The following is a 17,073-nucleotide window of genomic DNA, read 5'->3' on the forward strand; positions in this document are numbered from 1 at the left end:
ATATTTGGTTAAAAACACTAGCTTAAAGGTCCAAAAAGATCAGTGACCTCCAAACACAATAAATAAAAATAAGAACCACAGTTAGGTACATAATAGGCAAACTTTTTAGATATTAAAGATAAAGAAAAAAATCTTGAAAGCAGATAAAAGAAAATGTGATACCTTAAATACAAGGGATAATGGTATGATTAACAACTGGCTTCCCATTAAAAACTATGGAGGCTGAAAGATAACCCCAAATCACAATTAAAAAAGTAAAATCCAAAAACAACTTTCTTGGAAAATTTACATTTTTAGTCTGGATCCAGATAATGTTAGAATAAAAATGAGCAGTCTTTTGACAAACATAGTAAAATCCAGTGAGCTACTCTGATGTATTATCCACACTGTCCAGTTATCATTTAAACAGTGTCCTTTAAAAATGAAACTAAAGATGTTTTCAGATAAAGAAAATCAGGGAAGTTGTTACTATAATATGTGGCCTACAAGATAATGGAAATTCTGTAGACTAAAGTAAATGACACATTATGGTAACTTGGATGTATAGTGAGGGGCTTAACAGTATTTTAAATTTCGTGGTTATATGGTCTGTTGAACCAATTAAGTTCTGTTATGAACATAGTCATAGATAATACCTAAATTGATTAGCACGGGTATGTTCCAATAAAACTTTAATGTAGACAAATTTAAATTTCATAAAGTTTTAATGTCACAAAAATTTTCCACAAAATGTTTCCATTTTTTTTTCCCCATTTAAAAATGTAAAAAACATTGTTACAGGCCATATAAAAACAGGCAGTGGGTTTGATTTGGATATGGATTTTAATTTTTTTAAAGGTTTATTTACTTATGCATACAGTACAGGGGTATAGGCCAGAGATGCGGGGTGTGAGAGAATTCACCAGAGATAGTAGGGAGCAGAGCAGGCAGATTGATGAAGTATGCTCTGGGGAATAGCAGGCAGGTCAGCAGAGGTCTGACATGCCATGTGGATCACCTCTGGGGCGGGATTGAGCTCGCACTGAAGTGGCTGCAGCCAGCTTGCAGTGCTGCATCCTAACCTGTTGTGCCACCAGGGAGGGCCCTGGATATGGGTTTTTAGTTTGCTGCTCCAATAACTATTGGAAGGAATAGAAACCAGAAAAAGTAAATATGCATAAAAAATTATTATACATATTTTCATTCCTTTACTTCATTTAAGGGTTAAATGAATATTTAAGGTAAAAATTGTGACACTGTTGTGGTAATTCAATGTGCGTCTACACATTTTGATATTCTTCTCTTCAAAAGGCATGTGCTATACTTAGTGACTTAATTCTAAAATGGAATGGGGCAGAAATAATATTGTGTGACCTTCAAGATTAAGATACAAAAAGTACTGTCACTGTTCATTTTTATTTCTGATGCTCCTACCTCTCCTTAGTGACTCTTTCTGAGATCTGGCAGGAAAAAAAAATTAGTGAAGGGGGGAAATATCAAATCCTAAAGAGCATGAACTTCAGCCCCACTTCCACAAAGATTAGTGTAGCTGGTAAGGAGAAGGAATAAGATGTTTGAAGGTAAGAGAAAGGAGGAGTGTGGATTAGAAATGTCTCGCTTAAATTTGAACCCATACATGGCCTCCTATTCATTCTCAGGACAATGGAGAATGTGATTTGTTCATCATAACAAGATGAAAGACTAGCAGTTGTCAAAGGAGGGCATTTTCCCACTCTCACCTGGCTGACAGTACCTGTCTTAATGTCTCTGACCTCAGGCATCACATAATGTTCACATTAATGTTGAACATTTAAAGTATGTTGTCTGACTAAAATGGAATTAAAATAAAATCAGTAACAAAAAGACATCTGAGTCATTCTCAAAAATTTTGAAAATAACTATAACATATATAACTTTATAAAGGCAACATGAGAAAATTTTGGTTTGAGCAGTAATGGAAATATAACATTACAAAAGATAGCTATAAATTATAGCATTGTAAAAAAATACATATAAGGTCAAATAGTGTTCTAAGCACTAATGCTAGAAAGTTACAGGAAGGAATATTGACCCAGAATACATAGAATAATAACTATAAACAATGATAGAAAGCAGATCAAAAGTAGAGAAAATCAATGGAAATCAAAAGTTTTTTGTTGTTGTTGTTCACAGTGGGAAGTGACCCAACACTGTCCAATAGAACTTTTTGTAAATATGGAAAAAATGTTCTTCAATCATTCCATCCAAAAGTTTAGCCAAAGCTTTTAAGCACCTGAAATTAAAAAATGTTTTTCAACTGGTTGTAATTTTTGAGTTATTAGTTGCTATAGTGGATAGTGTTATTTTTAGCCATTCTGATGGAGACGAGTAAGAGAAGATAAAAATACTTTATGGAATGAAAAAGTGGGCACAGTTAACATATTTCAGACATCAAAAGGTTGAAGAGAGATTTATGCCAATAAATTCACCAACTTAGATGAACTGAAACACATTTCTTGAAAGTCAGCATGTTATCAAAGTAACCCAAGGAATTATAGAAAATCTAATTAAGTCCTTATCTATTAATGATACTATATTCATAAAGTCCAGACCCATATAGCTTCAGTAGTGAATTTTCTTTAAGAAATTTTTAGGAAAGGAATAATACTAGTTTTCAGCTTTCAGAAAATAGTGGAGAAAGGAACATTATACAAATAATATCACAAGACTGATACTACTTTAATACAAAAATATAAAAAAACTATAGACTAACATACCTCATAATGATAGGTGTAAAAACTTAGTAAATAAGAGCATATTGATTTGAACAGTCTATTAAAGGATAATGCATAAAGAATGATAGAATTTATTCCAAGAACAAGAGGTTGGTTTCACATATGAAAATCAATGTAATTAAACATCTATAAAGGAAAAGCTAAGTTATCTCAATAGATAAATAAAAGGAATTGTTCATAATTCTATACCCATTAGTATTTTAAAACTTTTAGCTTAGGAACAGGAAGCAACATCTCACCTTTATAAAGAATATGCTTGAAAATCTTATAGAAATCTTCATATTTAATGGTGAGTGAATACTTATTGTGTGACATTGAGAATAAAGCAAAGATACATGCTTTTGCCACTCAGATTTAAAAATATTTTATTGTGTAGACAGTTCAATAAAGTCATAGAAATAAAACATAACTATTGAAAAGGAACATATATATAACATGATCATTTAAATAGTGTTAAGGAATATTAAAAAAAACTCATAGATCTAATAAGTGAATTTAACAGCTTCACAGGATACCAGGTAAATACGGGAACTTAAATTGTAACATTCAAGACATGAATATGCAGAAAGTAGAATTTAAAAATTGCATTTATACATCTGTAACCGTTAACATTTTATATATTCATTATTCCATCTTCTGCTATTCATAACCTTGTGCAACATTTTATCAGATTTGTGACTGGTAGGACATGCAGAAGTGATAACACTTCGAAAATTATTAAATAATCAGTAAATTTCTATCTTAGGTAGTTTTCTTACTTACTAGTTCTTACTCAGAGTACTGTCTCTGGGAGGAGCACACTGACATTTGTAAATACTCTTACTGAGTATTTTTTGAAGCCTCTTCTCCAAGGGCAGTGAGGAAATGAGACTTACCACCAACTGCATGAGTGAGCATAGATCATGGAATGGAATCCTCCATTCCAGTCTTGAGATGACCACAACCTTTGCTGACAGCTTGACAAAATCCTTATGATAGACCTTGTCAGAACCACCAGCTATGCAGTTTTGAATTCCTATTGCTACACAAACTTTGTAATATAAGTGTTTGTTAGGTTAAAATGCTAGATTTGGGAGCTATTTAATATGCAATGGATGATTAAAAGCATGAAATACTTAGGGGTACTGAGAGCATTTGAAAAATGCTAAGTAAAGGAAGCGTGATGTATGTTTTTGTTTTTAATTTAGTGTTTCTAGATGTCAGTTCTCTCCCGAATTAATAGATTAAATGCAATACTAGTGAATATCACAGCAGATTTTTTTTTGGTTAGAAATCTGTAAGCAGATAACTAGAATTTGTAAAGATCTGTAGAATACCTCAAATGACCAAAACAATTTTGAAAAATAACAAAACTGGAAAATTTAAACTATGTAAGATTTCAAGATGAATGTAATCATGATATTATTCTCTTAGTATATATGTCAAAAGATAACAAAATCAAACAAAGAGTCTAAGTCTACACATATATGTGTATATGTTAACTTTTCATAAAGGAGCTAAGGTTATTCAGTGGGGATAAAGTTTAATCTTTCAAACAAATATAACAACTGCCTATATCTCACAGAGAATTTTGGCCATTTTCTTGCGTGTAAACTTGAAATGGGTCCACATTTGTCTTGGGACAAACAGGACCTTATAAAGAAACAAAATGGTAAATTGTGGTTCAATAAAATTAAAAACTTCTTTAGAAAATAAAACAAAAGCATACTGCATCTTTGGGAACAACATTTGTAATAATTTATAATATTGATAACTGAGAATGGACTTGAAAGTAAAATATAAATAAGAACTGTAATAAGGTATGCAGACAGATTTGAACATACATTTTATAAAAGAAGATACATGAATGTTTCATAGACTTCATGAAAGATGACCATCTTCATTTGTCACCAGGGAAATGTACACATTAGCACATTATCACCCTGTGTAATGGTTAAAATTTAAGAAATTGGCAATACTGATGAAGATGTGGAGCAACTGAAATGCTTATATACTTTATTGGCAATGTGTAGTAGTAAAGTTATGTTAGAAAATGGTCAGATTGTTGTAGAACTAAACAAAATGTGTGCTTCCTGTATGTTTTATTAATCCAGCTATTTACCTTGTTTGGGGAGGTACCATTTACTTACATGCAGGTCCTAGAGTGCTTGAACACTGAACTGCCTGAGCAGGGGAGCTACTAGTAGCTAGTGGTGGAACAGAGTAGGCTGGTAAAGCTCTGTAACATAGCAGGCAGATGGGCTATGCAGCCTCTTGTTTCTCTGGTTTTGACTTGCACCCAGGGACTTGGATGGAAACTTTTGTGGAGGGTAGATATATAAAGATAAATATTCTTAGGAAAATCCACTCTTCTCTCTCTATGCACACTAATTCCACTAAGGATCTACCATACTATGAGTCTGCTTTCTTTATCTAATACGATAGATGGCTGTATTTGTCTTAGAGTATGTACTCCTTTACAATTTGGGGTCCCTGGGTGACCCTTTGTTGCATACTAATAACCTAAGAGAAGTGAAAACATACACAAAGACAGGTTAATTTCTAAAATATTATGCTCAGTGAAACTTTAAAAAGGGTATACTGTTTTTTTCCCGTTTCTATCAAATTCTATAAAATGAAAACCAGTATAAAAAAGCAGACTAGTGGTTGCCTTTGCCTAGGAGTGACCATTACTCAAAAAGGTACTTTTGAAGATGATATAAGTATTCTTTGTTATTTTGGTGGCAGTATTGCCTAAACATAGTAAGTTTATAGTTAAAACTTTTATCACATATTATGCCCTGACATAACTCAGGTGGAGATATAGAGATATTTTTTATAAAATATGAAATATGACAGGTTTTTTTTAAAAGAAATGCAAGGTTTACAGATGGTCTATGGTCAGTATTCCTGTTTGAAAATGATAAACAGAAATAAATACAGAGGTGTTAGCATATATTTTGGTGAAGCCTTTGAGGAATGCCAGAAATTATATTGTTCTTGCATTTATAGAATATGGGTGTTTTTCAAATTTCAGAAATCAGTATGGGTAAACAAGAAAGGATGCTTTAATGTTTACCACAACCACAAAAATTGAATCTTAAAATAGCATAAGAAAGTTTTCTCAAATGAAAAATAAGAAGGAAAAATGTTAGATTGAAATAGATAGAAAATGTGAAATAAAAAGAAGCAACTACTACTTGAAACTGATAAAAATGGATTACCAACTAAAATCTTAAATGAATTTTTCAAAATATCTAATGATATATTCACAACTTTTAAAAGTAAAAAATAAAAAAATAGACAAATATACTAGCTAAGATGAGTAACAGCAACAGAGTTAGATAGTAATCTGAGCAGGCCTTTACTATAGAATTTATAAAATTTAGTTGAGAAAAACAAGCTAAATTTACTGGAAAGTTTGAGGTCTGATAAAAGAAATTGGTAAATATGTTTGTAACTCTAGATAAGCAATTATTTAATAAAACTTAGTAGTAACTCTTAATTTGCTTAATTAGAAAACAAAATGAAAGTAAGTCTGAATAACAGTAATACCTGTATAGAAAATAGTTGACTAGCACTAAAGTATTTGAAATTTTTTGTACTTTTAGGACAGAGAAGAGCTAATTCAGTTTAGAATTCATGATTAAAAATCTGGGTAACTGAGGAGAGTATACAATTTCCAAAACAAAAAGTACTGTAGAAGGCCAGGGAAAAAGTATACAATAATTAGGACAGAAAAAAAGGAAATAAGGCAGAAAAATCCTGTGTATGTCAGTTGTACTTAGAAGTTAAATTGGACCAAGTAAATAGGTAAAAAGCAAATTTTGCAATTTAAAATTCATCTGTAAGCTATTTATGAGACAAAGCTCTGAAACCTAAACACAAATTATTAAAATTATCAAAATTATTTTCTCATACATTTTTATACCTCCTTTAGATACAACTTTTAAGATTTCTGTTACTATTAATTAGGTTTGGCTTCTAAAAATTTTACAGAAATGGAGTCAAAGTTATGTATTGCTTTTACGTTCTGATGCTGATGTGCAGCATAGTGATAAATATTTTCATCTTTGTTCCATATATCAGTAGTTTGTTGCCAAACTGTAAATGTATATACATTTATATATACAATGTTGTGTTAATCATTCATTTCTTGATGGCTATAAGGATGGATGGTTTATTTTATTTTTAAGATTTATTTATTTATGCATACAGAACTGAGGTAAAGGCCAGAGGTGCAGGGGCAGTGAGAGGATTCACCAGAGACAGAGTGGGGAGCAGAACATGCTGACTGACGAAGTACACTGCTGAGGGGAGCAGCAGGCGGGTCAGGAGAGGTCTGCTGCGCCATGTGGATCATTTCTGGGGCTAGGGATTGAACTCATGCCTAAAGGGCGTTAGCTTCTTAGTGCTGTGCTTTAACCTGCTATGCTTTAACCCGCCACCAGGGAGGGCCCAGGATTGTTTATTTTTTTATACTATTATGAGAAATCCTGCTCAACATTGTTCAAGTCATTTTGTAAATGGATGTTTTTATTCCACTAATTAGTGGACTTATTGTGTCAATAATCTATATGTTTAACATTGTTAGGAGTTAGCACTTTTGGCACTGTAAAATGTTGTCATCCTTTTTGTCTGTACTTCATATCTGATGTACTTTTTTCCTGTGGTTGTTAACAAATTTTTCTTTCTCTTTTTGAGTTTTCAGTAATTTGAGGATGATGTTCCTAGATGTGATTTATATTTACCCTGTTTGACATTTGCTGTTACTTTTGGATGTGTACTTTATCTTTTTTCATTAAATTTCTGAAATTTATGACTAATATTTAATTTTTTTTTCTGCTGTGATTTCTTTCCTTCTGGAACCATAGTTAGGATGTTCTTAGATTATTTGATATTGTCTGACAGATTCAGCAAACTGTTAATTTTTATTCTTTCAGATTGGATAATTTTTATTTGTCTGATTTCAGTAATAAAATTTTCAGTTCAGAAAATTCCAGTTTTAACTTTCAGAATAGTCATTTGGTTCCTTTATTTTTAAATTGAGGTAACATTGGTCTACAACACTAAGTTTCTAGTATACAACTTCACACCTTGACTTCTGTTTATACCATACCACCAAAATTGTAGTTTACTTCTACCAGTGTACTATTGACTCACTCCTCCTGTTTCCCTCTGGTAACCACCATTCTATTCTGAGAACATTCTATTCTCAGAATCTTAGTATCTCTCTCTCTCTCTTAGGCTTTTGTTTGCTTTATTGGTTTGTCTTCTACATATGAGTGAGAACATACACTACTTGTCTTTCTCCACTTATTTCATTTAACATAATTCATGCACGATTCATCCATGTTGTTACATATGGCATTATTTCATCTTTTTTCATAGTTGAGTAGTATTCCATTAGGTTCCATTTTATAGTTTCCCATTTTTCTACTGTGATATCCTGTTAATTGATATTCTACTTTAAGTCACCGAGCATCATGACAGATATTTTAAGACCTTTTATGTAAAATTCAAAAAGTAAGCCATCCTGGGAGTTCATTATGCTTTTGAAATAAGATCAGGAAGAGAAGTGCATAGGATTTCATTTTCTCATTTTACCAATCAGTTGCAGTTGTTCATGTGCTGTTATGTAGGGTTTTTGTGTGTGTGTTAAAAATATTTAATAGTCATTACAAATAGATGTTAAAAAGTCAAATAAGAAAACCTAATAATATGTAAAGACCTACTGGCCTCAAAGAAATAACCAATTGTATTTATAGTGAAGATACTCCAAAAAAGAGAAAAATTCCTGTGAGCATGTTATGATGTAGAAGAGTTTAAGAATATGAATCTATTCCAGCAAAGCACAAATTGTGACTCTTTAAGCAACTTACTGATACTGGAAATAGAAAATTCTCCTACTAACAAGCAAAGGCACAAAGCTACACCATGTAAGAGCTCAAAAAGTAAAAGAAAAACAGTTGAAAATTGAGGAAAGTCCTACAGTTAGTTTCAGTATGTGAAAGAGACTGAATATGGAGGATAGGAAATAATTTTTCATAGGGATTAAATGATACCCATGAATTAGGAACTGAATAGAATGAGAACAATAAATTAAAATATAAGGAAATTAATTTGCTCAGACCTGTAATTGAAGCTTTTTTCTTTAATTCACAAGATATATATTTCTAGTAACACTTTTTGTGGTTTTGGACATACGTCTTAAGTTTTTTATGCAAAAAGAACTTAAGAATGGAATTGTTTGGTCACATGAAAGCTATGTTTTGTTTTTGTTTTTTTTTTTTTAAAGATTTATTTATTTATGCATACAGAGCTGGGGTACAGGTCAGATGGTGCAGGGGCTGTGCCATGTGGATCACCTCTGGATGGGGGATCAAACTCATGCTGAGGTGGCTTTAGCTTCTTAGTGCTGTGCTTTAACCTGCTGTGCCACCAGGGAGGGTCCTTTGTTGTCTTTATTTTTTTTTTTGTTAAAGGTTTATTTATGCATACAGAGCTGCTGTACAGGCCAGAGAGGTGTAGGGGCAGTGAGAGGACCCACCAGAGGGGGAGTGGGGAACAGAACAGGCTGATTGAGGAAGCACATTGCTGAGGGGAGCAGTGGGCGGCTCAGGAGAGGTCTGCTACACCACCTATGTTTTATTTTTTAATGAAATGCTGCAGTTCATTTCAGCAGTGTATGAAAAGTTCAGGGTTTTTAATGTTCATAACACTTAGTATTTTTCTTTTTCACTGAAGCCATCCTAGTGGGAGTGTAGTAGTTTCTCTTTACATTTTGATCTGTGTTTTTCTAATTACTAAAAATGTTCAGCATCTTTTCATATGTTTATTTGTCATTTGGGTGGTATCTTTGAAGAAATATTCAGTCAGATCCTTTGCATGTATTTAAAACTTTATTATTCATTTGCAAAAGTTCTTTTTATATTCTAAATTCGTTTCTTATCTGATAATTGAATTGTAAACATTTCCCACCATTCTGTGGTTGTCTTTGTATTTTCTTAATATAGTGTCCTTTGAAAACAAAAAAATTTTTAATTTAATAACTTCTAGCTTAGCCATCATTTTCATTGGTTGCTTGTGCTTTTGGTGTCATTACCAACCATTACTTAATCCAGTATTAGGAAGATTAACTTTTTTTTTAAGTATCTTATACTTGTGTAGCACTTATATTTTGGTTTTTGAACTGATTTAATTCTTTTTCATGTGGATATCTCATTCTCTTAATACCATTTGTTAAAAGATTATTCTCTTACTGAATTTTGTTGACACAGTTGTCAAAAATCAGTAGATTATAAATGGAAAGGTTTATTTCTGTACTTTTCCAAAAATAATTCTGCACTAATTACCAAAGTAATTACTCTGTAAGTTTCAAATTCAGAAAGAGTGAATTTCAACCATGTTCTTCTTTTTCAACCTTATTTTGCTATTTTGGTCCCTTGCATTTCCAAATTAATTTTAGAATCATAATCGTACTTGTTTCTGCAAAAAAGGAATTTAAATTTTAATAGTAATTACATTAATCTGCTGATCAATTGAAGGAGCATTGCCATATTAATTATTAAATCTTACATTTTTTAAAATTTATTTTTTTATGCATGCAGAGCTGGGTGCAGACCAGAGGTACAGGGGTGGTTTGAGGATTCACCAGAGACAGATTGATGAAATACACTGCTGACAGGAGACGTCTCCTGCGCCATGTGGGTTATGTCCTTGTCTGGGAATCAGACTGGCTGAAGCGGCTGCAGCCAGCTTCCTAGTGCTGTGCTTTAACTCATGCCACCAGGGAGGGCCCTACATCTTCCAGTTCTTAACCATGGATGACATTTCATTTATTTAGTTATACTTTAACTTCTTTCAATAATATTTAGTAGTTTTCAGTGTGACATACTTATCTGTAAAATTCATGCATGTACTTTAATGTTACTAATGCAGCCTGGAACAACTTTCATTAAAAGTTATCTATTGCCATTACATATGGGTACAACTGAAATTTGGATATTGATTTTTTATATCTTATAATTTTGCTGAATTCATTAGTTTTAGTAGTTTATGATAGCTTTTACTTTTTCCTTTTCACTGTTTTTTTACCTGTATTAATTTTTGTGTTTAATACAAGTTGATAGTTTTATGCTTATAGTTTCCATATTTATTTCATTATTTGAATCAAATTATGAGTTTAGAAATATTGCTAATCCTAAAGAAATCAGGTTGTTTTTTTGAGGCACATTGTCTTTATTTGTAATTTTAATTGATGGCTAAATCGATAATCCTATGTTATCTATTTATTTTTTTGAAAGATTTATATTTGCTTCATGGTGTATACAATATTATAGTATAGGCCAGAGGTGTGGGGAGCTGGGAGGATTCACAAGAGACAGTGTGGGGAGCAGAACAGGCAGATCTACTGAAATACAATGCTGAGGGGAGCGTGGGTGAGGTAGGAGAGGTCTATTGTGCCATGTGAGTTAGCTTTTTGGGTAGAGAGATTTTAACCTTTGTGCCATCAGGGAGTCCCCCAATGTTAGCAGGTTATTTCTGAATAATGTAAATCATTATTACAAGTTTTATAATATTAGAATCATATTGGAAGGGTTTTTTTTTTTTTTGCTATTTGAGGAATCAGCCTGTGAAAATCTTTGTGTATGTTTTAGGTTATTAGCATGCAACCAGGTGGAAACCAGGGACCACAAATGGTTAAGGGGTGCATACTCTAAAATAGATTCAGCTATCTGTGTGCACAAAGACAAAGGAAGCAGACTCCTAACATGATAGATCTTTAATCAAATTAGTGTGCATAGAGAGAGAAGACTGGATATTCTTAAGTAAAGTTTACCAATAAAACACTCAAAATTACCCATCCTCATGTTAGGCAAATGCCCAGTCAAACAGGTTTTGCTCAAATTGGTACTACTGAGGCCCAAAAGCTTGCCACAAGTCTAAGGGTCTTGCTGGTGGGGAACAGCAAGAAATGAATCCAAGGTTTTCTAGAGCTTTAGCCCAGTTACCTTTGTATTTCCTGAAAAGAACCTATTATTAAATTTCCCTTATACGGCCCTCCCTGGTGGCACAGCGGGTTAAAGCACTGCACTGAGAAGCTAAAGCCACTTCCGCACAAGTTCAATCCCCACCTGCCTGGAGGAGACCCACATGGCGTGGCAGACCTCTCCTGACCTGCCCGCTGCTCCCCTCAGCAGTGTTCTTCGTCGATCTGCCTGTTCTGCTCCCTACTCTGTCCCTGGTGAATCCTTTCACCCTCCGCATCTCTGTCCTGTACCCCAGTTCTATATGAATAAATAAATAAATCTTAAAAAAAATTCCCTAATTGTGGGCTGACTCAGATTCATAAGAAATAGCCAAGAGACTATTTAGCTAATATTTACTATTGAAGTATGTAATTTTCTTTGTTCTTGAAAAAAAATATCATATATGTAGTTTTTTTTTAATCATTGATTTTTAATCTTTTTGCTTTTTATATGCTAGATATAACCAGGAAAAATCCCAGAACACCTCTTTCTGATCTCCAGGGCATGAATACTCTGAATGAAAAGAACCAACAGTAAGTATGTTTAATTTGTGTTCACAAGGAAATATAGAAGAAGTAACTACCATTCCCATTGATTCTTTTCTGGTTTTAAAAATATGAAAAAAAGCAGACCTACTTGGCTTTTTATTTTTTAATGATTTTATGAAAGATAAATATGTTAATAGGGTTAGAGTTAATAACACTATTAATACTAAATTATCTAACTTGAGTTTGGTAAAATGGCTGTACAATTAAAAAAGGTTTTATTAGAATAATTTCGGAATAACTCATATATTTAATTTTCTGATACCCTTGCAGTTTATACTTTTTGCAAAACTCAAGGGTTATGTTTTTTTTTCCTGTGGTAAGTAATAATTGAGTTGTTTGATTACATCAGAATTCTAGTACCTTTCTTAATTAGTGTGATCACCAAAGCTTATATTTTATTATTTTAAATGAAGAAATCTTAAGTGAAATTGGTAAGTAATAAATGATTTTCTGAATTATCAATAAAACTCACTCATCTTTACTCATAAAGATGAAAATTGTATAAAAATTGTACTATATTTGTGCAAAGAGCATCGTTTAGTGAGTGTCTACATTGTATACACATAAAGAGAATTGAATTGCTTCGTCCCCTAGGATGGTCTGCCATTAAAATTAATGTAATCTTAATTGATCATTTGTTCTAATTTGAGTTACTATGTCTTGTTCTGTAAGTTGTTTCCTCTCTGCTTGGTAACTATAACTTTATTACTTGTTTAAAGAAGTTACTAGTTCTCTCCTCATATATAAGAGTTGTCACAACGCAAGTATATACTCTCAACTATATTTATCTTAAGTGCCACGAATTTGAATGACTTTCTGTTTTTATAGTGTATGCTGTGAAAATTGGCTTGTGATGGAAACCATCACTATATTTGCATGTCATATTTTACGTAATAACAATTACATCATTAATCTGATGACCTGTATACCTTTTACTGGCAGTATTGTCAGTTTGGTAATTAGAGGAATTTTCCCTTCCCTTTTTTTTTTTTTTTTGTCTTAAATTAAAAAAAAAGGAATTTGTACCCAGCCTATTTTTCAAAAACAGTTTAATGGTGGTAGCACTTTTAATTCCTACTTTGAGTTTCTTTGTACTTTAAATTTTGGATGTCTTAAGTGATCTATCTATATGGGCTCTTGTTTTTTATGCATCAGATACTATAGTTTGGTATTTTGCCTTAAGATTCATGTGTTGCTCTGTTACTCAGGGAATTAATTGAATGAGGCACTCATGGAATAATAAACTAATTTTGTAAAGGTATGTGATCATTTATGAGACCCTTCATTGGGAACATTGAAATAATAAATAATAGTTGACATTGAAGTAATGTTAGATGTCTACTCTATAAATGAAAATACAATTACTGAAACTGTTTTTAGCCAGTACTAAAGTAGGAGATAAAACTATTTATTAAAGTGCAGTAGAGCTAATAGGTATTTCTCCAAACACATGCAGTTGGCCAACAGACATGAAAACATGCTTATCATCACTTACCAGGGAAATGCAGAGCAAAACCACAATGAGCTTCTCACTCATACCTATGAGAATGGCTCATATCATCAAAAACTACAAACAACAAGTGTTGGAGAGGGTGTGGAGAAACAGGAACTCCGTTACACTGTTGGTAGGAATACAGACTTGTCCAGCCCCTGTGGTAAGAAGGGTTGAAAGTCCCCAAGAGTAAAAATGGATTTACAATATGTCCCAGCATTTGTACCCCTAGGTATCTATCCAAAGAGCATAAAACCAATAATTTGAAAGGAAACTGTACTCCTATGTTTATAGCAGCACTGTTTATAGTAGCCATGACATAGAAACAAACTAAATGCCCTAGGATAGCTGAATGGGCCACAAAGATGTGCTACATACACACAGTGGAATAATACTCAACGATCAAAAACATAAACTTGTGCTGTTGTGGCGATACGATGAAACTAGAAGGGGTCAATTTAAGCCTGAAGGAGAAAGATAAATGCTGGATGGTTTTACTTATTTATTTTTAAATATAATAGTTTATTTTTACATCATTTTGTACTTTTTTTTTCTTCATCTCAGTTTTAGTCCCTGTGGGTTTCCCATCACCGAGTCACCCATTGGATGGTTTTACTTATATGTAGAATCTAGAAAAACAAAGAATCAAGCAAAGATAAATTGTTAGACTAATTGCCTTGTAAGCAGATACTTTGATCTGAGATACTCAAGAAGGAAAGGAGAGTATCTCGAGAACAGGGGAGATAGAGAACCTGGTAGTGTGGTGGAGGATTATGAGTACTTGCGTGGTAGAAAACTATTTCTAGTAGTTTGAGGAACCTTCACACAGCTTTCCTTAGTGATTGGGCCAGCTCTGTATTAGATTTCCGCCAGCATTTTATTAGATTTCCTTTTTCTCCGTATCTGTGGTACATATTAAAAAACTAGCAACAGCAAATGGAGATAATTTCACTTGAAATTTTGAAGATTTTACTACATTGTGTTTTATTTGTAGCATTGCTTAATTTTGAACTCCTTTATTTAAACAGCTTTATTTGGAGTTGTCCCATACAATTCGGTGTTTGGGATAGTGCTTTATTTTTTTTTTTAAGATTTATTTATGCATATTATAACAGGGATGTAGGCCAGAGGTGTGGGGGGGGGGGTTGAGGGTGGGGAATAAGAGGATTCATGAGAGACAGAGTGGGGAAAGAACAGGCAGATTGACTGAAATAAATACACTGCTGAGGGGAGCAATGGGCAAGATAGAAGAGGTCTGCTGCATGCACCATGTGGAGTCAGCTCCCTGGCCAGGGATCAAGTTAGTGTTGCAGTGGCTGGTGATAGCCTCACAATGCTGTTCTTTAATCCATTGCACCTCCAGGGAGGCCCTGTGCTCTCATTTCTAATCCACCTTTTCCACTGCTTTTAGAAGTTCTTGGAACCATCCACTCTGAGCCTTTTGGGAGTTTGCAAAACAAAAAGGAATGCTTCTCAGCTCTCCACTTTAGGATTGCTTCTTGGGTCCTCCTGAGAAAGTAATCTGCTTTCACATGCATATTTCTAAAATGTCTTAGTGTTATTTCTTAGCACATTTTCTTAATCTTAAATGTTTATTCTTTAAAAATTACTAAATCAGAAGGAGAAAGACAAATATTGGATTGTTTCACTCATATGTAGAATATCAAGAAGCAAAGGAACAGATAAAAAACATATTGAAACAAACCCTTCAAATATGACTGCAGAACTGAGATTACTGGAGGGGGAAGAAGAGTAGGTAAGGTGTATAAAGACAGGAGGCCATTGGACAATAGTTAAGGACTGACTACTGGGGATTTGGTGATGGGCCTGGTGTAATAATGTCTATTTGTAGGTCCATGAACCCACATGCCTAAAAGATAGGGTTGTAAGCCAGTGTCAGATGTTATCTCAATAATCACAAATTTTAAAAAATTAATATTTTTATGGGTTTATGGAGAAACCCAAGTTTGTGTCCAATTTGCTATCTTTACTGGTAAAAAACCCTTTTAACTATTTTGTAATCACTCTAATTTTATCTGTTCTGTTTATTCCTTTATTTCCAGGGCTTAGAATAGTTCTTAATTTTAATGGACATGTGCTTATGAATGTGTGTGTGTGAATAAGACCACCTAGATAGAAATTAATATTATGCAAATTAGGAAGGCCTGTTACGATTTTAACTCTAGTGCTTAAGTTTTATTTTACTTATTAAACAACTTAGAGTGTTAATTAGAGATGTCTCAAGGAGCTAAAACAAATTGTACCATTTTAAATTTTTACAGTGATACATTTGATATTGCCTGGAGTGGCAGAACTGGGATTCGCCAGAACAGACTTTCAAGTAATACTTCCCTACTTGATAAAGAAGGAATATTCACTAATTCAGCTAGCAGCAAACTCTTGGAGAGAGCTCATGGAATTCTCACGTTAGTATTAATCAATACTGTAGATAGTTTTTGATGACTTGTTTCAAATTTCTGGCTAAATAATAAAAGGAGTGGTAGTAAAGTATTATTTTCATGAGTAGATTTTTGAGCGAAGTCAGTCTTCAAAATGGTCAGTATATTTAGAGTTATGAACCTCACACATTGGAAAGGTGTTTTGTTGTTGTTGTTTATTTTAACTTCACCAGGAGAATTATGGTTGCATTTACCCATTATGGAGATGATTCTTTATTACTTTTTGACAGACACTACATCTGCAGAGAGAAGAAGCTGTTAGCTCTTTTTAGAATTCCTAGTGTTTAGCTGAAATGATCCTTTAATTCTGACAAACCTAACAAATTTGGCATGAAAACCCCCTATAAAATGGTGAATGAGACACCATGTATTGTGGTATGTAATTCTTAAGCAGGTCTGTCCTTATTCATTACCTGATCATAGAACTGGTATGAGGACATAAATATAACCATGCATAATTGGCTAGTAAAATGCTTTTAATAGTTACCACATCATCATATTTCAGATACTTTCCAAATATATTTTCTTGTAACTTATTTAAAGATGTGCTTAAATTCCTTAATCCCCTCCTAAGTCACTGCTAACAATCTTAATAATTAAATTTTTGTAAGTTTTGTTATATTCCAGATTTGTGAATTAACTCAGTTATTCTCTATAACTCTTAAGAAGTTGATGATACCTTCATTTTATATTACAGTTGATTCTTAAACAACCCAGGAATTAGGGGTACAAAGTCCCACAATCAAGATTTGCATATAACTTTGAACCCCATCAAAACTTAATTGCCTATTGTTAACCAAGCCTTACTGA

The 17,073-nt window shown here is 33.0% G+C and overlaps 1 protein-coding gene across 2 annotated transcripts in view; it reads left to right on the forward strand.

Annotated features, from left to right (window-relative positions):
* The window catches only part of MYO9A (myosin IXA), a 196,558-nt gene that overhangs the window by 94,021 nt on the left and 85,464 nt on the right, over positions 1-17,073 (forward strand). For both annotated transcript variants that reach the window (XM_004687622.2, XM_012728607.1), the window contains exons 16-17: positions 12,222-12,297; positions 16,087-16,230. In XM_004687622.2, coding sequence (XP_004687679.1) covers positions 12,222-12,297; positions 16,087-16,230 — 220 coding nt within the window. The remainder of the gene's footprint in view (positions 1-12,221; positions 12,298-16,086; positions 16,231-17,073) is intronic.

The sequence above is a fragment of the Condylura cristata genome, unplaced genomic scaffold, assembly GCF_000260355.1.
Source record: "Condylura cristata isolate star-nosed mole 26May11 unplaced genomic scaffold, ConCri1.0 scaffold00023, whole genome shotgun sequence".
Classification (NCBI taxonomy): Eukaryota; Metazoa; Chordata; class Mammalia; order Eulipotyphla; family Talpidae; genus Condylura; species Condylura cristata.